A 21,325-nucleotide genomic window follows, 5' to 3' on the forward strand; every position below is an offset into this window, starting at 1 on the left:
GCTCTCTCTTTCTCTCTCAAAAATAAATAAACATTAAAAAAAAAAAACAGATGAGCAAGTTCAAGTGAATGGATTGTTCAGGTTGCCTGCTCTTCCTGATGTTGCCAGAAGTGGAATCCATCTTTTTCCGTAACTCCGGTGCAGGGTACTTTAGGCTTGGCCCTGTCATAACAGGCCCTCTAGTGACTTCTGTACTGGAAGTGAGCTCCTGGTGGAAGGAGCCAGGGACTCCTTGGGATGAGGCAGGACTCTACGATGAGTTCTTTTGGGGCCGAGCTGTGAGGATAGGGCAGGCTGGGCGGCGTCAACAAATTTTTTCACATGCAGAAACATGATAAGTGCATTTGCTACTTGCCTGTGGTCAAGGAGGCCTTGAACTCAGGATTCGTAAGGCCCCAGGCGAAAGGGAAAGAGAGGCCTTCTCAGGCCCGGGCACTTTTCACACCACTATGCCAGCTCCCCAGGCCTGAGAGGGCCTCTCTTTCCCTTTTGCTTTCCCCAATCCCACTGATCCCACAGAGCCCGACCTCTGCCCCGTGTCCTCCAGGAAGCCTCCCTGAGCACCTCAGCGCCCCCAGAACGCCCTCTTGTCTGCGCGCCTACAGGCCTGGTCCATAGTCTCCCTCTGCGACTGACGGCATCCTGCCCTGCCGTACCAGGTAGCAGCCCGACGCCTGTGTGTCTCGCTTCTCCCTGGCCCGGAGATTCCCTGGATGCGGGCCTCCCATCCCCTCTGCAGTGTTTATGTAAGCAACAGTGTGACAGGACCTTGGGGAAAATGCCAGAATGAACTAGAGCTTGTGCCCGTAAATATGACTCTGGGCAGGTCACTCCTCTACTTCAATCCCTTCAGTGGCTCTCCACGGCCTTCCAAGCACAAGCCAGGGCCCCTTCTCCCGCTGACCCCTCTCTGCCAACTCCCCCTGCACCAGCACTCCTCTACACACCGTGTGTCCTAGCTCTACAGCCTTTCAGGCCCCTGATGAAACATGCTCATGCTTACCCCAGGGCCTTGGCATGTGCCCTCCCTCCCTTGCCCAACCCAAGTTACCCATCGAGACTCAGCTCGGACATCACTGCTTCCTTAGCTGCCAGGTCTCAGGGGCTGACCCCCCCCCAGTGCCCTATCCTAACACTTACACTGCATGTTAACAGACTACCGATTTGTCTGCCTCCCTCCCCAGACTGTGGGCTTTGGGAGCACAGGGCCCCCATCTGTCTGACTTCTCGCCGTATCGCAGCAGCTAAGGCCACCTCCTGGAGGCACCAGAGGTGTGTGGTAGACACTCACGAACGGAACCCAGGAGCAAACGAGGCTTTGTTTTTATGAAAATCGGGTATCAAGTGTGCACAGGTCACGCTGCGGTGTCTGACCATCCAGTGGTGTGAGTCCCACAAACCCCAGACACATTTTCATCTTTGAAGTCCTTTATTCTCAGCAGACCACATCATTGATTCGCCAAGCGAGAGGTCCTTAGAGTAAGCAAGAATCCATTCATCTTTCCTTGGTACTGTCATTTCATCCTCACGTTCAAAACTGGGTTTGGGCCCGGAAGGTTAACGTGGATGCCCTCTGTCGCAGGGAGCAAGGGCCACCCTCGTGAATCAGTCTTGTCTGGTCCACAGGCAAATCACCTTAGCAAGGTGAACAGGTAACAGCCCCACCAGGAAATAAATAAGACACAGTGCAATGGATCTAGGCATTTGGGGAAAAAAGGCACATCACAGAGTCCCCTGGAGAAAGTTCTGGCTATTCTCTATCTTTCAACAGGCAGTTTCTTACTTGCCAGTGACTTTTAATCTCATCCTCTTATCTATGAGAAACCACAACCCGTGTGCTACTGAACACATTTTCCTTTCCCCTCACGAGATAGATTTGGTTCCACGTGTATTTCAGGTTTCTCCCTTATGCCTTCCAGAACATCCAATTTTGTTCAGGTCCCTTTTAATGGCACTTAATAAATATACATTCTGGGACCTGACAGAACAGGCTGTCCTATTTCACGTCACCTCTAAAGCCGCCTATTAAAAAAAAAAAAAAATCTAAGCTAGGACAGAGCTCAGATGGGGCACGTCGGAGCTTACAGCCCGTGGCTACTTCTGACCGAATGTCCCCTCTTGTCCACCACTGTGTGTCTTGGGCAGATCCCCAGCCCCGATGACATACTAGAGCAGGAAAGAGAAAAGAAAATGAGCCGAGAGCAACTTAGAGAGTGAATTTGGTGCTGGGAAAGGGCTGGGGACTCCGTTTCTCTTGCGTTTTGCATCTGCCGCTTCCACAGGCTGAGGAGTGAGGGGCAGACTCTCACACAGGCACGTGTATTTCTTAAAAGCCCTTCAAAAACTAGAGCCAACAGCGTTAGGCCCTACAGTTACAACAGCATGGAGATATTCTTGGAAAGAAGTCAGAACTGCCACCAGTTTTTCCACACCCTGTAACTTGGGTTGGTCCCAAAATTTATAATTTGTATTAAAGATTGTGCTGGACCACCCCCTTCGGTGAACGTTGAGATTTATCTTAGCCAAAGTGACAGCCCAGATGATTCAACAGTGGCTGCACCCCAAATTGCCCCAGTGGGACAGAAACTGGTTTTCAATTTCCAGGTTCTGGAAAGGGTTGATCTCACCAAGTTCAAGAGACTGGCCACCTAGAACGCAGTGTTGAGAAGGATCCTGAAGTAGACCCTGAGTTTATGGGAAAGGCCGCCATATTGCTTAACAACGTCTGGCATGGGCCGGGGAATGAGTAGCGACTGCACTAACGCTCCTGGCTGCAGCTGGGCCAGGTGATGCTGAGGCCACCCTGAGACCACTCCTGGGCACCTCCTGCTACCAAAGGCAATTTACATGTATATCACACATTGCAATTCACAAGCAGCTTCCCATCCTTCGCCTCAGGTCTTTCTCACCACAAGCTTGCCTGGGAAAACAGGCTGGGTCCTACGTCTAAGGCCTCACAGCCAACTGACATTACACTGCAGCTGCCTCCAGGCCCTGGAGCCACGGGGGGTGGAGGTGGGGGTGGAAAGGGGGATTCCCCCTGGCTCCCAACTTCCAAAAACAGGAAACCAAGCCATCGCCTGAGCTCCTCCACCCACCGGGCTGTTTGATTACTGGCTGCAGAGTTGCCTCAGGAATTTGCATATCCTTTGTTCCCTAATCCAGAGCACACAGCAGCAGTGTGCAACAGCCTCACACGCCCCACCCTACACACCTTCAAAATCCCCCCTTCCCCGGAACAGCCTCTAAATTTGCCTAAACACATTCCAGGTCTGTGACGTGGCCACGCCCACTCCCAGGCTCAGCCAACAATCTTCGGAGAACCTTTCCACCGGCCCCACCAGCCTGGCTTCCCTGCTAGAAGGGGGCTTCGCTGCCCAGATAGCTCAGCTCCCAGCGCGGAGAAATGAAAGGTGACTGGTCGGCGGTGGTGTCTCCTAATGCCCCACGAAGGAAGTGGACCGTCAGGGCAGGTAGTCCTGGACTTCTCCCGTGTGTCCCTGTAACCCCATCGCACACGGGTGCCCTTCATGTGGGTGAGCCACTCCCAGGGGCAGGACTGGATGAAACCACAGGTAAGATTGGCCAGAAGCTACAGTAAATCCTTTTCAATCGGACCTGCCATCCGGGCTGCTGTGACTTCAGATGGGAACCACATTCTTTGCAGACATAACACGTGGTTCTGCCTGGAGCCTTCATGCTCACCCAGGCCGGGCCAGGTACTCTGCAAGGCCCACCCACCTCCTCTGGTGCCCTTCACCCAAACTTGGCCTGAACTCCCCTCCCAGCCTTGCCTTCTCTTGGCTTCCCTTCCCTCCCAGGGTCACAGCATCTAAGCCTCCCCATCCCTTTGCAATGCAGACTCCGAGGAGGGCACCCTAAGAGGGCAGACTCCAGCCCCACGGAGCGGGGCTTGGGGCCTTGGCCAGGAAGCTGGAAGGCACATAGCCCCTCTGTCCGTTCACTTCCACGAGGCTCCATTCTGGGTTCCCCTTCTTGTCCTGGGCCTCCAGGACAGTCACCAGCTGGCCTGCCTGCAGACTCACTTCATGGCTGCTTCTGGCCACGAAGGGGTACACTGCCACCACCTGAAACACATGGAGAGTGACACAGAAATGGTCAGGGTGGGAAGGCAGACATGCCCAACCCAGAGAGGCTGGAGAAAAAAACAGGAGGGGAGGGCATTTATCAGCCTCATATTTCACCCCCTGGCCTCAGTTTCATCATCTGCAAAATGGAAGTAATAATTTGCTCCCCTCCAGGAAATTGTGGGAATTTAATGAATGATGAAGGCCTGGTACACAGTAAGGGCTCAGTAAATGCACGCCGTACTGATGATTTTTACCATTCCTGTTGTTACTGGGGCCAAGCCCCAGAACAATCAGGAGCAAGGGAGGATGGGGGGGAGGGGGACCCTGCCTGTGTGGATCCATGAACAGAGGAGGCAGCCGATGTGTATGGGAAGATGGAGAGCTGAGCTCACCCACACAGGGCTTCCCAGAGACACTGCCCACACTGGGTGGAGACGGGGCTCAACTGGGGGACCAGACCCTCTTGTGAGATCCTCGGGGGTCCTTGGCTGATAGGTGGGAACGTCTGGCAGGAGGCAGCTTGGATGCACAACTTGCGGCTGGTGCTCCAGACACTGGCCCTTGGAGCCTTCCCAGGGATGCGCCATGAGCCGCAAATGTCAGATTCCACAGGCTTCTGTGCGGCCCCCCGACAGCCCACTTCAGGCTCCTCCCTGGCCTGAGATACCCCCCACCCCGGGCTATTCACTGCAAGCCTCTGGGTTCCCACCCTCAGCCCCCAGACCCTTGCTGCTGCTCATCTGTCACCCATGAAGCTCTTCCTGTCTACCTGGGAATGCGGCCTCCCTTTACTGAGGTTCACATATACCCTGCGGCCCTTCCTGTCTCATCCGGCCCTCACAGTGACCCCCCAGAGCTGTTTTTCCCTCAACCACCCTGTCCCTGCAAAGCCAAACCCTTCCATGGCATCCCGTCGCTTTTTTTGTGTTTTGAGATATACTTCAGACACCATAACTGTCTTCTCTCTAAAGTGTGCCGTGCAATAGCTTTTCAGATGCTCAAAGGCTGTGTGACCGTCGCTACCGAGTCCAGAACACTTTCATCATCACCTCAGAAAGAAACCCCCTCCCGGACAGCAGTCGCTTCCCATTCCCCAGCCGCAGTCCCCGCCAGCCGCCGATCCACTTTCTGTGTCTATGCGTCTGCCTGTTCTGGACGTTTCATAGAAGCAGAATCATACAGCACATGGCCTTTCGTATCACACCCCACGTGGCAGCATGTGTTGCCATGTCCCTCTTTGTTATGGCTGAGTAATAACCAGCTGGATGGCTGTGCTGTATTTCGTCCCTCCATTCATCCACTGGTGGACCTTTTGCCTGTTTCCCATTTGGGGCAGTTATGGATAAGGCTGCGGTGAACATGCACGGACGGCTCCCATTGCTTTGAAGTGAAGGCTGACACCCTCCCCAAGGCCATGAGGCCCTGCTGGCCTGGCCCTGCCCGCCTCCCAGGCAGCACCTCACCCCTGCCCTCCTCCTCCCCGAACACACCTGCTTTATTCAGTTCCTCGTGAGCCCCATTCCTTGTCCACACACCCCCGGGCCTTTGCACTCCCGGTGCACGCTCTCTGGGGAGCTCTTCCCGGCCACATCCCAGCACAGCCCCTTCCGCCGATTAATCCCCACTCACCCTTCAGATCTGAGAAGCAGCATCATTTTTCTGAGACAAGCCTTTCCTGAAAGTCTCCCACACCTGGGCCCTGGCATTTATCACTGCTGTAGCTTTACAATTATCCACATGATCCTTTCATTACTGGCTCAGATTATAAATCTGAGGAAGGCGAGGACCAGGATTTACTTTTGCCCATGACGACGTCTCTCCCCTGAACAAATATCTTCAATATTTGTTGCTTGGCAAATATGGAATGAATGAATGAACGAGTGAAGGAACGCATCCCACTTGCCCTGCTGATAGGGAGCAAGGGGTTGTTGGTGTGGGAGGGATGAGGGGTTCCTTCTTCCAGGTCCACTCCTGACCGGGACACCAGTGTGGCCACTGACCACGGCCCTGGCCGCATGGGATGGTAGCCTCTCTGAATAGGAGGGAAATCAAAGCCCCACTCCAGATGGCCACGCGGGGGCAGATCCCACCCCTCTCCCAGACTCACCTGGGTCACCGTTGGGACAGAGGGGACTACGGCTGGGGTGGGCTTAGGTGTCAGGTGACGGGAGTCCTTGTGAGGCTGCACCTGCTCTTTGGCGTCCTCCTGACTGGGGATGCCACAGAACAGCTCCAGTTTCCCAGCTGGCACGTACCCTCGATGCCCTACAGGACACACAGAACGTTACTGGGCTGCAGACCAGCCTCCCCAACCTTCAGTGGTAGAGGAAGTTACCACCGTGTCATGGAGGTGAATGCCTCTGACACAGCTTTCCAGCACCACAGACGACCTGAAAAGGTCATCTAGGAACCTCACAAACCCGTCCCTATCCTCCTGCCACTCACTGTTTCTAGCTTCTACTTGCACACCCCCACCAACAGGGAGCTCATTCCCTACCGAGGCAGCCTACTCTGTTGTGAACAGCTTTGACAGAGATAAAAAGATCTTCCTGGGGCTGGTAGGAAAACTGGTGCTGGGACCAGTGCCCCCCTGCGCCTCCAGCGGAGGCCCAGAGCAGGGCTGCTTCATCACCCTAGGATAGCCTCTTCCAGGAGGCTGGAACTGCCTTTCTCTTCTCCAAATGCCCCCAGTTCCTGCTCGAGAGCAACTATGCCAGCGCCATTCTGGCTGCTATATGGCTGCATGTGACCAGCATTTCCCAAGGGCCTGCCAGGCCCCGGAACTGGCATTCAGTTGTCTAGTCTTCACCTCCAGCCTCCAGGTCAGCACTCTCGTCTCCATCTAATAGCTGAGCCAACACAGCTTAAGGGGCTCCATAACTTCTGAGGCCACGCAATCACTGAGGTGTCAGGCTTGGGATTCCGACGCCGTGCTCTTGATCCCAGGGGCCTGCTGTAACACCCAGGCGGCTGTTGTTCAACTTGAGTCACGAGAATGCCCTTCCCCGATTTCTGCTTGACGGTACTGTTTTCTGAAGTTTTTGATAGACTTCGCTTTAAAACTTAGACATGGTCTATCAATAGTATAAATAAAATAGAGGTTTCTGTACGGGTCCTAGTTTTTCTCAAACACATAAAAACATTTTGGGAACAATTACAATAAACAATCCGCAGAGGGAAAGCCGTCTGCAGATCCCCACCCAATCCTGAGTCACCCGCACCTTGTGGGTCACATGCCCCTTTTGGGAAGATACTGCAGGCCATCTTCTCCTGGGTTCAAAGTGCCCCTTGCCTCCTGCCCGTTGTATGCCGGGGCGCCCAGAGCCAAGCAGCACACCCGAGGGCGGGACCAGTGCACAGGAGACAGGACCCTCCCCCATCCCGGATGGGAGCCGCCTCCCACGTGGCTGGGATCCAGGCATCCCCTCTCCGTGTATCTACATCTTTTGGGGAGCTGCTAAAGTTCTCTCCTTGCATCTCTGTCTACCCGCTGGTCTGTGAGGTCCCCAAGGCAGGGTCCTCGTCTTCTCTGCACAGCGCCCAGCACACAGTAGGTGCTCGATAATGGACGCAGCAACATGAGACTGCCTTCCTCTTGCTGGCATGGCACCTACCACACTGAGCTGGCTGGGCCCCGAGCCTGGGTTTGCGCAGCCAGGCTCCAGCCCACACCCGCGCCCGGGTCTCCCCACTGGTTGCTGTTGGGTGGTTTTCCCAGAGGGAGGGGAAGAGCCCACGAAGCCCCCACGTACCCCCAGTGTCCACCAGCCAGCGACCGCTGTTGCCTTTGGTGTCCTTGTTTTGAAGGAGAGCCACAATTTGGCCCCGCAGCAGCGTCAGCTCCAGAGTCCCAGCCCCGCTGATGTTGCTTGTCGCCTGGTACAGCTTTTCCGGACCGTACTTGCTCAGCAGCGCCTGCACCTGGCGTTCAGCCCCCGGAAGGAATGGCTGGGGGGCGGGAGGGACAGACAGAGTCGGCGTGTCAAAGCCGGTGCAGTGTTTGCCCACGTGCCGACAGCCAGGGGTCCTGGGCCCATCCTACCCCCGCCGCTGACGGGCACCCCAGTCAGGCAACGGTCTCCTCGCTAACAGATGGCCGGATCACAACAAGAACACACACTCTTAGCATCCGGAGGGATCTCAGAAAAAACCCTCTAATTTAACCTCTAAACCCCTCTCGGTCGGAACTTCTGGGATTTTCTAAAATCCTAATTCAGGTTCTGAAATTCCTCCGTTACAGAACTCTAGGACTAGGCCCTAAAGTCTGGCCCCAGCCTCAAGTGGAATCGTCCCGCAGGAAAAAGCCCAGCAGGGCCCTTTCAGCCTGAGTGAGCAGGACCGCGACCTCACACGGCCGACCCGGCCTGACTCGTGTGGCGCTGTGTCAGCCAGCACAGGGCGACATGTGCAGACCCTGCCTCACACGTGAGGGAAGGGAGTGCGGTCTTTTATTCCTTAAGTATTCATTGAGCACCTACTGTTTACAAGGCCCAGTAAGTAAACGGGGCAGTAGCAACACAGAAGGCAGCTTTGCCTTGATGCGAACTGCCACCTAGCTGGGAAGAATGACTCAGTGGCACCTTCCGCTCATCCGACAATCTCCTGGCATTGCCTTTGTTTTCCTGCTCATTGTTTCCCGCAAAAGGATCACCACAAAGGGACTCGGGGATGACTGTCCCCCTTTTGTAAAACAAAGAAGAAATTTAAAATGCTCAATATGGATTTACTCTCTGACTATATACCATATTTCTATCTGGTTATTTCTGGGAATGGGGAGGTGCTTGGAAAACAGACGGGGGCATTTGCACACAGACTCCGCCATTAGCCCTCCTCCAGGGGTTCGCCAGCCAGGGTCAAGAACCAGGAGAAGCTGATGTTTCTAAACAGGCCCTTCGGTGGAAGTGGAGACAGGGTAGCTTTTCCCCCCCAGAATGCTGCTGTTAACCTGAGTATAACCAGTGGTACAGACACATTTGCCTTCTCTCTCAAGTCTGAGAGACGCCCGGGCAGAGAACAGCAGTATTCCCTGGAGGGGCCGAGGGGAGCCAGGGAAAAATGTCACTAGGACTGCGTCTGTCCTGGGTGACCACCTCCCATCTGTGGTCCTGCACCCTTANGGAAGGGGCATCTCTTCTCTTCCTACCAATTTGCAACACGTACTGGGGTTATGATGTTCCCATTCGTTTCCCTTTTTTATTTCTCTGTGTCTTCTTCCTACCATCATCTTGGAATACTTTCCCAATAAGAATGTTATTGTGTCTTTTTTTTTTTTTTAATGTTTTTTATTTATTTTTGAGGGTTAGGGAGAGACAGCACCAGCAGGGGAGGGGGAGAGAGAGAGGGAGATACAGAATCCGAAGACAGGCCCCAGGCTCTGAGCTAGCTGTTAGCTCTGAGCCTGACGTGGGGCTCAAACCCACAAACTGTGAGATCATGACCTGAGCTGAAGGCGGATGCTTAACCGACTGAGCCACCCAGGTGCCCCTGTTATTGTGTCTTAAGTAGAAAGAGAGAGAAGGTTCCCATGACCCGTGATTCATCCCAGGGCCCGCTCTGTGATTTTCTGCATCTTCCTCTCCCCACGTTGCACGGCCCCTGCCACTCCCACCATGAGACCCGTGTGGGGCAGTGCCAGTGTGGGGGAGGGAGGTGGGGAAGGCTGTGGCCCAAGCAGAGTCAGCACCTCTTGGGAACGGAAAGCATCTTTGATAATCTTTGACCTTCCCTGCATTCCAGCCAGGTGCGCAGGCCACCTATATGGGCCCGCTCTGCTGGGCTCCTTTACTTACCCCTGTGTCTCCGGAGCCCCCTTCTCCCTTCTGGGGAATCTTGGCGCTGTCTCCTGACCCTTCGCTTCGCATTTCACTTATGACTGAACACCTAGTTTCAGTTTCCTCAAATCCAGGCCTGTCCTTCTCGGGGGACCCCTTCTCCCTTTAGCTACTTCAGCTCCATTCAGCACATTACAAAACATGCAGCCGAAATACTGTCTTTTGTGGTTAAAAAGCCCACAGCAAAAAGAAATTTTAAATGATTTGTTATTCCAACTTCTTATTCCATCCTGAAGGCTGGTTATGAATGCAGGTCAGTGAGACGGTGGGGAAACGGGGTAAGCTTTGATAAAAAAATGTGGTGTTCTAGGCTTTTGGATGTTGATGCCACTTGCCTGCTATTACATCCAATTTCACTCACTACTCTCCGTTCTGCTCATACACGTATTGGCCACAAAGAGCATGTGTGTATGTGGGTGTGAACCCCAACACCGGCCCCCAGGTCACAGACAGAACACTGGGCAAGGAAGAGGGAAAGGAAATAGGGGATGGAGCCACACCCCATGCTGGCAGTGAAGGACCCCACGGTCTGCGGGACAAGCAGGGGCGCTTACCTGTGTGGTGGGAGGCGGCAGCACTTTCTTGAAGTTCTCTTGAAAGGAGCGAAGCTGGTGACCAGTCTGGCCCAGCACATCCTCCACCAGCTTCCTGAAGGCTGGCTCAGAGAGGTGGCGGTGAGGCAGCTGCGTGGGGCAGACACTGTCATCAGAGCCCGCTCTGCAGCCTACACCCAAGCCCCAATGTGTTAAGATGGGCCTTTTTGTCTTTATCAGTTGTCATCTTTTTGTCTGCTGACCGCCCCACTCTCTGTCCTTCAAGGAAGCGTCCCTCAGTGAGGGTCCCGCCAGATTGCCCACTGTGGGGCTGACGCAGCCTCCCTTCTCCCGTCCACCGTGATCAGCCCACGAACTGGACAAGGGGCCCACGCAAGGCTCAGCAGACCCCGCCCGCAGATTTAGTACATGAAGGCTGAGAATGGCGGAATAGCATTTCCTCTAGCTTCTGAGATGTAAGGGTATCTGAGATGCAAAGCTGTCTCTCCCACTGTGCAGAAAAAGGGTCTGCCTGAGCATGATGCCAACCCAGAGAAGGACACAGGGCTGGGAGGGGGAGCGAGGGCCAGAGCCCCGATGACGTGATCTGTACTGGAGGCAGCCTTCCCCGGGCTCATCCCCTCCTGGGCCTCCCAGTCATTCAAGGCAAGACGCTGTTCTTTATGCCTCAGCTGGGTTGGAACCCAAGGAGCGATGAGTAACGCTTCATGCTGGGTCCCTGGCCCTGCTAGTCATCTCGAGCGTTCTTACCATGCGACCTAGGAATGAGCAAGACCCCACAGCTACCAGAGACACGTCCTCTCTGATTGTCACCAAACTCTCTGCCCTTGGTTCTGACTTGGAGCCTTGCCCCCACCCCCAGGATGCAGACAGACTGAGGCTCTACTATACAGGCCCCACCGGACCGGTCCAGGGGGATTGGCCATGGGACACGGACCGGAAGCTGGCACCCATCCCCAACAGGCCCAACCAGGAAAGGCCCCCACTCTGCATTTATAAAGATGATTTCGCACTACTGGCATCAGGTAACACCCCCTGGTCCTGCACATCCCAGTCTGAATGCCAGGGGCTGGTAGCCTTGGAGAGAAAACTAGAGGGCGGGAAGAGAGCGACAAGATCATCTAATCAGATGTACCCTCTGCCTTCGAGACAGAGAAATGCTTCTTTTGCAGCTGGTTCAGGCTTAATTAAATTCAATGAGTGTCTGAGATAGAACTCTGTACTAAATGCTTGGAAGGCCAAAAAGAATGCAAGTGTCTAGTCCCAGCCCTCCTCAATAAGGAAAGACAGCTTCATCCAGCACCCCAGCAGAAGGCAGGCTCTGCAGAGCACTTGGCAGAGTGCATCCGAAGGGCTGGCAGAGTAGAGCAGGTGGGGAGATGGGCTCTCCTGGACGGGAGAGGGGGTTCTGAGAGCTTCATGGGGAGAGCTTTTCATCTTTCACACGTTTGGGGAGTTCCCTCCATACACCAGGTACTATGAAAGGCATGGGGGACGATGGGGCATTCCAAGCCAAGGAAGGAGTCTGTGCAAAGGGCTGGAGTCACACTTTGAAGAGGTGTGCTGGAAGGGGGCTATGGGTGTGCGGTGGGGCATGCATGCTTTAGAGGACGTCTCATGCAACACACTGCGTGGGGGCAGCTGAGCTGGGGACCACGAAGCACAGGAGACAGCATGTGGTATGAGGAGTGCGGGACGTGCCCCGGGGGCCAGAACCACAAGCCTCTCCGCTCTGATGCTGACATCAGAGAGCCTGGAAAGCGGCTGAGCCTTCCTTCCTACGTCAACCCCAGTTTTCAAAAATCAATGTTTGCCCTTGGAAGTTTGTCTAAACTTCTTTGCAAGCTCTTCTAACAGGCTGTCAGTCATTCTTTCAGAGCCCGGGCTCCGGGGTTGAACGGCCAGGGTTCAAATCCTGCTATCAGCTGTGTGGCCTTGGGCAAGCCGTTTAACCCCTCTGTGCCTGGGCTTCCTTTTGGAATGAGAACAATTGTGAGGATTACGGGAGGAAATACATGGAAGGTACCCACTAAGTGCTCATGAGGAGGCAGCAGCTAGAGGAGTCATAGGCATGGGCTTGAGACATTTACTCCTGATGGTGCAGAAGGGGCCTGGCCTCTGTCACCAATGTCTAATACTCTCCAAGCACTGGCCCCAAGGTCTGCTATTTTCCCAGCAGAGCCTCCTCTGCTTCTGAATCCCAGACCCCAGGAATGGCCTAACATCTCAGTTCTACCCTTGTTTACATGATCTGATTCCATTAATGGAGGGAGAACGAGCATCAGAGATCCCGAAAATCCCCGGGGCCTCTCCTAAGCACCCGATGGCCTGTTTGGAAGGCCCCATCTCATTGCATCCCAGCCTCTGCAAACAGCTGGCTGAAGGGGCTCTGGGGCCTTGCCTGGCTGTTCTTACAGAGGATCCTGGTCCCAGAGGCCTTACCTGGGCCAAGCTGCCCTCTGCCCTCTGCAGCACTTGCTTCGCAAGGTCCCTCTGGAGGTCCACGAACGTGCACAGGATCTGGCCCAGCCACCGCACGGCCAGCTGGTTGAGCTGCGGGAGTTCAGCCACTAGTAGGGAGTTGAGGGCCTGGTACGTGTGCCGGGCCTCCTGCTCCTCATACGTCACGCTGCCTGCCTCCAACAGCTTCTCTTCCACCCTCTCAAAGTCCAGTAGTTTGTCCAGACGCTTCTTGATGAGGTTGTGCGGGCCAGCCAGGGCCCTAGCCAGGTCACACAACGGCTGCCACACCAGGCCTTCCAGCCGCCGCTTCTGTGGGGACAGGTGAGCTGGGCGCCGGGGAGGCACGCGGCAGAGGACAGGCACTGGGAGAAGGGGTTTGGGAGGCAGCTAGGGCTGGGCTCTGGTCCCACCCCCACGGGCTGGCCGTGACCTTGTGTCACGTAACCTTTCCAGGCCGCGATGTGCCCATCCGAAAAACGGGGACAGGGCGCATTCGAGCTTAGCGGAGTACTTGGTGCTTCTTGGCATCTATGCACAGATCTGAAAAGATTCTGTATAGCATGAAAAGATCATGAATGTAATCTCTGGGGGCTCAGATCCCATCCTGTCACTGACCATCTGAGTAACTTGGGAAGTCACCCTCTCTGATCCTCTAGCTCTCATCCACAGGCAGAGCGGAGCTCTCACGAGCATCTACCCCATGAGCCATGCTGTGAGTGTTCAATGAGATGAAGAGTATAAAGGGCTCAACAGCTTATCTGCTCGCCAGACAGCAATGCAAAATAAACATGAGCGGAGGCGATTTTCATCAGTAAAATGCATTAATAAGAAGCCCCGCCCTGCCCTGCTGACTACTCTGGGCTGTCACAGATGTTACAGCTATGGAAAGGGCCTGCTTCTAAATATTCCTTTTTTCTTTTTTTAAAGATTTCATTAAAATTTTTTTTTAATGATTTTAAAAGAGAGAGAGAGAGAGACAGCATGAGCAGGGGAGGGTCAGAGAGAGAAGGAGACACAGAATCTGAAGCAGGCTCCAGGCTCTGAGCTAGCTATCAGCACAGAGCCTGACGTGGGGCTTGAAGCCACGAACCCATGAGATCACGACCTGAGCCGAAGAAGTTGGACACTCAACTGACTGAGCCACCCAGGTGCCCCTAAAGATTTCATTTTTAAGTGATCTCTATACCCAGCGTGGAGCTTGAACGCACAACCCTGAGATCAGGAGCTGCATGCTCTACCGATGGGGCCAGGCAGGTGCCCCCTAAGTATCATTCTTAATAGGCTCTGCCACCTACCCGACAGGAGGGGGGGAAAGGAGGAGCTGCACTCACAAAGTCTGGGAAGGCCTGGAGCTGGAGGTCTCCCATCAGGCTGCAGTACTGTTCCACAGGCCCCCCGGGGATGTCCAGCTCGTATTCCTGGGGCCTGAAGCGGAGGAAAGCCTAGAAGGGCAGCAAAGGGGAGACAGTCAGTCATAGCCCTTCGCAGCCATCTTATGCCTTTACCCCCTCCAACCCCCACCTCTACCCTCGAAGAGGCTGTCCGAGCTCTCTGCACACCTACTGTGACATGGAAGCCCACGGCCTATTCCTTGCACAACTTGGGTGATTAGAAAGTTCTTCCTTAGGCTGAACCAACATCTTTGTCCCTATTCTAGCACTTCCCAAACTTCATGTCTTTGCACATCACCTTTGCAATTTTACTGCCAGGTCCATGTTCTGCGTATGCTATTAACCCTTGAAATCAACTAACCATTCCTATTTGTATCAATGTATTTTAAAAAGCATCCACCCACCTATGACACTACCATAAGAGGAAACCCAGCAATATCTACCATAACTAGGCACATGAGAATAATTGCGATAAAAGCAATGTCATTAAGTTCTGTCTGGACATTGCAGCCGGGAGAAGGCCCCCAGCCCGAGACTCGCTCTGCCTGGGCTAAAGACATACCAGCAAAAGCAGCTTCTCCTGGGCTCAGGGGATTACAAGAGGGACTTGCACGCTTGTTACGGGATTGCGTGTCAATGCTGTGTCTGTCACATAAGCTGGAGTCTAGGGAAACGCAGCCGAATGCTTCCAAATATCCGTCCGACCCTCTGCAAAGCCAGATGTGTCTTTCATGTGCCTCTGGTTTTTCTCTCGTGGCTTCTCCATCCTTCCTCTTGAGAGCCTTCCCCTCCCAGCTCGCTGCACTATGGCAGACTCCTGCTGCCAGATCCTTCTGCTGGGGGCCCAGGATGCAGCAGGAAGAAGCAGTGGGATCCGCCCCACGCAGAGGGCTCTGGAGCTATGAGCCCCCTCATTGTACACACTCCCCATAAGGCCACCCCAAATCCCATTATCCAAAGAGCCTGGTATCATCCGACCAAGCTGCTTTGCACAAATGGACATGACTGAGAGCAAGACCACGGCAAAGCGACAGAGTGGATGGAATGGTCAGCATCGATGACAGAAGTGAAGGAGGATTTTGGCACCAGGAAAATCATGTGGTGGAGGGCACGGTGTTCCTGCAGGCTGCGTTCAGCCTGTAGAAATATTTTTCCTTCGGCCTGTATAGCATTTAAATTTTCATATAATGTTCACATGGGTACATCATGAGATTCCATCTAAAAGTCTGAATTTCCAGGGGGGGGTTTTCCCCCCTAAAATCAGAACCGGCTACTCTAGGTCCACAGTCCCAAACAGCAACAGCTTCCTGGAGCCAAGTAAGAGCTGTCCCTTTAGATTTTACCCATCCATCCATCCATCCATCCATCCATCCATCCAGTCAGTCAAAGTCTAAATATTGTTATGTATTTAACTCTCCTGAAAAGTCTCATAAACAGCCTGTTAGATATTAAGCCTTGAACACCTGCACATTTCACTCAGTAATCATAGTACCTGCCCGACTCCTTCAGGCACCTGAGTTTGTCACCTGCTCTAGGTGCCAGAATGGCCAGGTCCCTCTAGAGGACTCGGGCCCCAGTGAGTTTTGACTCTGCTCAGTGGGAAGCTCACTCCCTAAGAGCTCCATGGACCTGGCAGCTGCGGCCTGGGGAGTGCTTGCCCTGGGCCTTCTTCTGACCTGCAGCCGGTGACCAGGTGACCACCTCCATTCGGTTCCTGCGGCTCGTGCCTCTGCCAGCTTGTCAGATTAGCCCTGCCTGCCTCCTGCCTGGGGGGCCCAGCCCAGCCCACCCATCGTTAGCTGCAGGACCCTCACCTCCAGATGATCCAGGTAAACAGCCACGTTGTTCTTCAGCTCTGTCACACACAGCGAAACCAAGTGGAACCCCTCTTCCAAGTCATCGAATTCCTTGTCTTCTGTCTGGGAGGGGAATTTGGGAGAGCTGAGAATATCCCTGGGGTGGGGCTGGGGGGTGAGGCAGTGTGCACCCACACCCGCATCCCCAGGTCCTCATGGGGGACCCCCTCACCCAGCCCCGGCCCTCAGAGCCGGTTCTTCCAGCCCCAAAGCCCGGTGGGATGGTCACAGGTAGTGAGTGCAGCTCAATGGTTTTGTACTCAGACCATGAACTCAGATACACAAGCCCCTGGGGCCCAGTTCACTTGCTTCCTAGCTGTGGGACCTTGGGCAAGTGTTTTACCTTCTCTGGGCCTGTTCCGTCATCTGCAAACGGCATAATAAAAACACCTACTTTATTGTGTGGGTCAAACAATGCCTGGTTCAGAGGAAGTATCTGGTCAGCCTGAGCTGCTGCTGACAGCTTTTCAGAGCTGGTTCCTTGTGAACCCAGAGATCAGCTCTTCTACATGCATAAAAAAGTACCCAGAGAAAGAGTAGCACAGGCGGCCGTGGAGAAAGCCCTACCCTGGCTCTTCAGAATCACGTGAGGGCACCACCTTAGCTGCCTCCTGGCTATGCTGTGCCAGGCACTCCCTGCAGCCCCTTAGCCTCAGCTTCCCCATCTGTGAAAGGGGTCTAAGCCACCTGCCACACCCACTGCATAGCCCTGCTCCTTGGGATGGCTGGGATGGGCCCTGGAGCTCACCTTGGGCACGAGCCCCGCCTCCTGCTTCAGCAGCTGGCTCAGCCTGGTGGTCTTCTTGGAGAGGGTGTGAGTGTTGATCCGGGCCAGCCTCTCCCGGAGCGTCAGCTGCCCCACTTTGGTGTACTTGGAGGCTGCACCGACAGAGGACAGAGAAGGCATGGGAACCAAAGCTGGCCCAGGAAAGCAGGCATCCCTGACACAGCTGGCCAGACACCCACCCCGAGCCCTCTTCTCAGACATCTGCGTCGCGTCCATTACAATGGCAAGCTGCCGAGGAAAGGCACGGGGCTCGGCGCCCTCCCTCCAAGGTGAGCCCCGGGCCGAGGAGCTGCTGGACTTTGGCAAGTCGCCACTTCTTGGGGCCATTTCTTCATTTGCATATGAGACCAGCCACCTCATGGGATGCCTGGGAGGGTCACATAAGAGGGTGGGTCTGAAGGTACTTTGTAAAGAACTCAAGTGGGAGATGATTTGTCTGGGGCTCCTTGGTCAGTGTTAGCCAGGCCAGGCTGGGACGCACCCGTCCCCAGTCCTGGTGTACGACTTTCCCCTGGTCTGCCCCCCACCAGCCCCGGGCCTGAGTTTGACACTCAGCTCTGCCTCTTACCAGCTCTGTCAGCTTTCATTTTACCTGGAGTGGATTGTAAGGCTCAGCCCAGATAACGAATGAAAGACGTATCGCAGTCAGCGCTGGTCAACGTGAGCTAAATTCGCACTACTGCACCATGTAGGTCATGCGGTTGTTTTCACTCTACTTGAGACACTGCTTTCTTTTCCAAACCCTTCTGTTCAAACAGCCTGAGAGACCGAGTTCTCCACCCACTAGCTGCTCTTCCCAAGGTATATACACAGCTCTTGGCCTCCCCGGGATTCATGTCTCCTCCACAGAACAGCAGCCTCCCTGTTCCGGTGCAACTGATCTCACTTTAGTTCAAGGGGTGGTTGCTAACAGGGATAAGCCAATTTGTATCCTCCAACCCCCTGGCCACAGTGATTGGGTCCAAGAATGATACATAAGCCAGGCCCAAGCCAATCAACTCATGGTGTTCCCCTAACCACGGTGATTGGTTCCGGGTGAGCACATGACCCAAATGGGTCCTATCAGTGTGAAGCGCCAATTTAATTTTATGACTAAGGGGAGAAAGGCCCTGTCTTCCCCTAGAGGGTGTGGTGTGCAGATGTGAGTCGTAGAACTACCACCATGAGGGAGGCCAGCCTCAAGATGAAGCTGACACACAGTAAAGACCAGAGACAAGAAAATTAGAGGGAAATGGAGCCAGCGCCCTGATTAAACCCTACCTAAAGTCCACATTACCTCTGGACTTGTGTTTATGCGAGCCACTGCATTCCCTTTATTAATGAAGACAGCCTGAGGTGAGTTTTTTGTATCTAGAAGCATTCCACTAATACAGCCCCTAAGACCCCCAAGCCCTTACCCACTTCCTTGCGCCTCTTATACTCATTGATGTTGGTGTTCACATCTTGGAGGGCAGAGGCAGCCCTCTGAAGTACAGGGTAGGCACTGGCGTCAGGGACCGTGTTTTCCAGGATTTTCTGCAGCAGCAGTGGGTACTTGGTAATCCTCTGCAGAGGGGCTACCAGTAAGAAACTGAGGCCCGAGGGCCCAGCTTGTGGCCTGCAGGAGAAGACTGGCATTAGGTAGGTAAAGCCCAGCCTACGGAGCACCAGGAGGACTGGGTTCTGGTCCCAGTTCTGCCATTGAACTTGCTGTGTGCTCTCAGGCAAATCACCCTCCTTCTGTGGTCCTTGGTTTCCTCATCTGTAATGTGTGAGGTCTAGATGTTAGATGGGCACCTCCTAGTCCTCACTTTACCTCCTTCTGGGCCCTGAGTCCCCTTCTGTACTAAATGTCCTTTCTCAGCCTCCTTGGCCTCTCAGCGGCAGTCACAGCTGACTGCTCCCTGCTCCTGAAACGGTTTCCTCTTTGGGCCCCACGGATGCCCTTCGTCCTGCTTCTCCTTCTCCATGGGCCATTTTCTTGGCCTCCTCTGCTGGCCTTGTTCCAATGCCAGAGTGCCCTGGGGCCTTCTCTCCCCTCGGCTCACCCTCTTACTGATTTCACTTAGTCCTTTGGCTTTAAGCACACCCCAAACCCAGCTCTGCATTTCCAGTTTCTGTCCTGAGCCCCAGACTCACACAGTCAACCTGCCTGCTTGACGCATCCACTTGGTGGCGTCCCCAGCACAACTCTGTATGCTGGACGTCCTTGGTATATTTTGTTCAGTAAAATGGTTCTGTTGCTTTAAAAATCAAAAGTTTTATGGGGCACCTGGGTGGCTCAGTGGATTAAGCTTCAGACCTCGGCTTAGGTCATGATCTTGTGGCTCACGAGCTCAATACACACGTTGGGCCCTTTGCTGACAGCTCAGAGCCTGGAGCCTGCTTCTGGGATTCTATATCTCCCTCTCACTCTGCCCCTCCCCCAATAGTACTCACACACACACACACACACACACACACAAATAAAACATTTAAAAATTTTTTTAAATCAGAAGTTTTAGGGGCGCCTGGGTGGCTCATTCGGTTAGGCACCTGACTCTTGATTTTGGCTCAAGTCATGATCTCGCAGTTTGTGGACTTGAGCCTTAATTGGGCTCCACACTGACAGTGGGGAGCCTGCTTGGGATCCTATCTCTCTGCCCCCTCCCCTGCTTGTGCACTCACAAGCTCTCTCTCTCTCTCTCTCTCTCTCAAAATAAAGAAATAAACATTAAAAAATAAAAATCGGGGAAAATGGGTGATGGGCATTGAGGAGGGCACTTATTGGGATGAGCACTGAGTGTTATATGTAAGCGATGAGTCACGGGAATCTACCTCCAAAACCAAGAGCACACTGTATACACTGTATGTTAGCTAACTTGCCAATAAATTATATTTAAAAAATATATGAACTGCTAAAAACACTCGCTTACCCGAAATACAGACCCCAGCCTCAAGATTTCTTCCAGGGATAGATACAAATCTCAAAAACCTTTTTCACAAATATTAATAACTACAAAATATCTGTATCTGGCTGTATATTTACGTACATTGTGTCTAGTTTGAATATATGGCACTTTCTACCTCTAAGATATTGCTAAAATTACCTGGTAAAACAATTCTATTTAACCAGCTTTAAAAAAATTAAGCACTTATATAATTTTAGTATTCATAACATTTCTAAAAAATAGGAGCACCTGGTTCGCTCAGTCCAGTTGGTAGAGCATGCAACTGTTGATCTTGGGGTTATGAGTTCGAGCTCCATGTTGGGTGTAGAGATTACTTAAATAAAACTTTTGTTAAAATTCTCAAAAATAGAATAAAAACAACCAAAGTGAATTTCAGGTTTATGTGATCTGGGACAATATTTGGTAATCAAGCTAGTTTATCAGTTTACTTAAAACAGGCTTATCTTGGGGCATCTGGGGGACTCAGTCAGTTAAGCATCTGACTTCGGTTCAGGACATGATCTCATGGTTCGTGGGTTCGAGCCCCACGTCAGGCTCTGCGTTGACCCCGCAGAGCCTGGAGCCTGCTTCAGATTCTGTGTCTCCCTCTCTCTCTGCCCCTCACCCACTCACGCTCTGTCTCTCTGTCTCTCTCTCCAAAATAAACATTTAAAAAAAAATTTTTTTAAAAGGCTTATCTTTAGAGTCATCAACATTAAATATAAAATATTTCTTCTACCCAGGTCTACTAAAATAAGCACATATTATTTCTATTACAAAGTTTGTCAATAAAAACAGTATAATAAAACTTAAAAAAAATTAAAAAATTAAAAGTTTTTTAAAAATCACAGGAACTTTTATGTCTAGGATGCATGTATTTAAGGGTAAAAAGTCGTAATGTCTATATTTGTCTTTAAGTGGCTTAGTATAAAGATAGATGAAACAAAATGTTAACACTGGTTAATTTTTGGAAGTGGTGTATGTTTATTACATTCTTTCATTTTTCTACAGATGTGAGCATTTTCAATAAAAAAGTAAAAAATAAAACAGGTGTCAGGTGTCAGGATCCCTTCCAGACGCACTATTTGGTGAATGGATGACCATTTCTAGCCCCTTTCTTGATGATGTCTGGGATTTAAAGAAAGAGTGTTCAAGTCAATGGCGTCTGGGAAGAGGTTCCAACAGTCTTCCCTTGATCATGACCAGTAGCCCTCAGGCCTGCCTTGCAAGCTCACGGGGATTTCAAACCTCAGTGTCTACACAGGCCTCCTCCATGGGGACTCACAGATGCTGCTCACAGCCATTCTCTCTCCCCCTCTCCATGGTACCAGTGCCCCTGGCTCTTCCTCCAAAGAAAATATTTCCAGACCAAATGTCCAGGGAAGATCAGTAATGAAGCTAAAAATAGGCAGAGCAGGTGGGCGCCCCTTCATTAGCTGCAGG

General features: G+C 52.9%; 1 protein-coding gene across 1 annotated transcript in view; it reads right to left on the minus strand.

Annotated features, from left to right (window-relative positions):
* Nucleotides 1-1,410: 1,410 nt before the first annotated feature.
* ARHGEF37 (Rho guanine nucleotide exchange factor 37) overlaps nucleotides 1,411-21,325 on the minus strand; it is a 35,627-nt gene continuing 15,712 nt past the window's right edge. The window contains exons 4-12 of the mRNA XM_077769023.1: nucleotides 18,371-18,570; nucleotides 16,935-17,065; nucleotides 16,145-16,249; nucleotides 14,271-14,381; nucleotides 12,919-13,248; nucleotides 10,477-10,605; nucleotides 7,844-8,039; nucleotides 6,199-6,356; nucleotides 1,411-4,088 (exon numbers count right to left, since the gene is read on the minus strand). Of these exons, the coding sequence (XP_077625149.1) occupies nucleotides 3,879-4,088; nucleotides 6,199-6,356; nucleotides 7,844-8,039; nucleotides 10,477-10,605; nucleotides 12,919-13,248; nucleotides 14,271-14,381; nucleotides 16,145-16,249; nucleotides 16,935-17,065; nucleotides 18,371-18,570 (1,570 nt within the window). The 3' untranslated portion in view covers nucleotides 1,411-3,878. The remainder of the gene's footprint in view (nucleotides 4,089-6,198; nucleotides 6,357-7,843; nucleotides 8,040-10,476; nucleotides 10,606-12,918; nucleotides 13,249-14,270; nucleotides 14,382-16,144; nucleotides 16,250-16,934; nucleotides 17,066-18,370; nucleotides 18,571-21,325) is intronic.

This window comes from Crocuta crocuta, unplaced genomic scaffold (genome assembly GCF_008692635.1).
Source record: "Crocuta crocuta isolate KB4526 unplaced genomic scaffold, BGI_CrCroc_1.0 scaffold340, whole genome shotgun sequence".
Classification (NCBI taxonomy): Eukaryota; Metazoa; Chordata; class Mammalia; order Carnivora; family Hyaenidae; genus Crocuta; species Crocuta crocuta.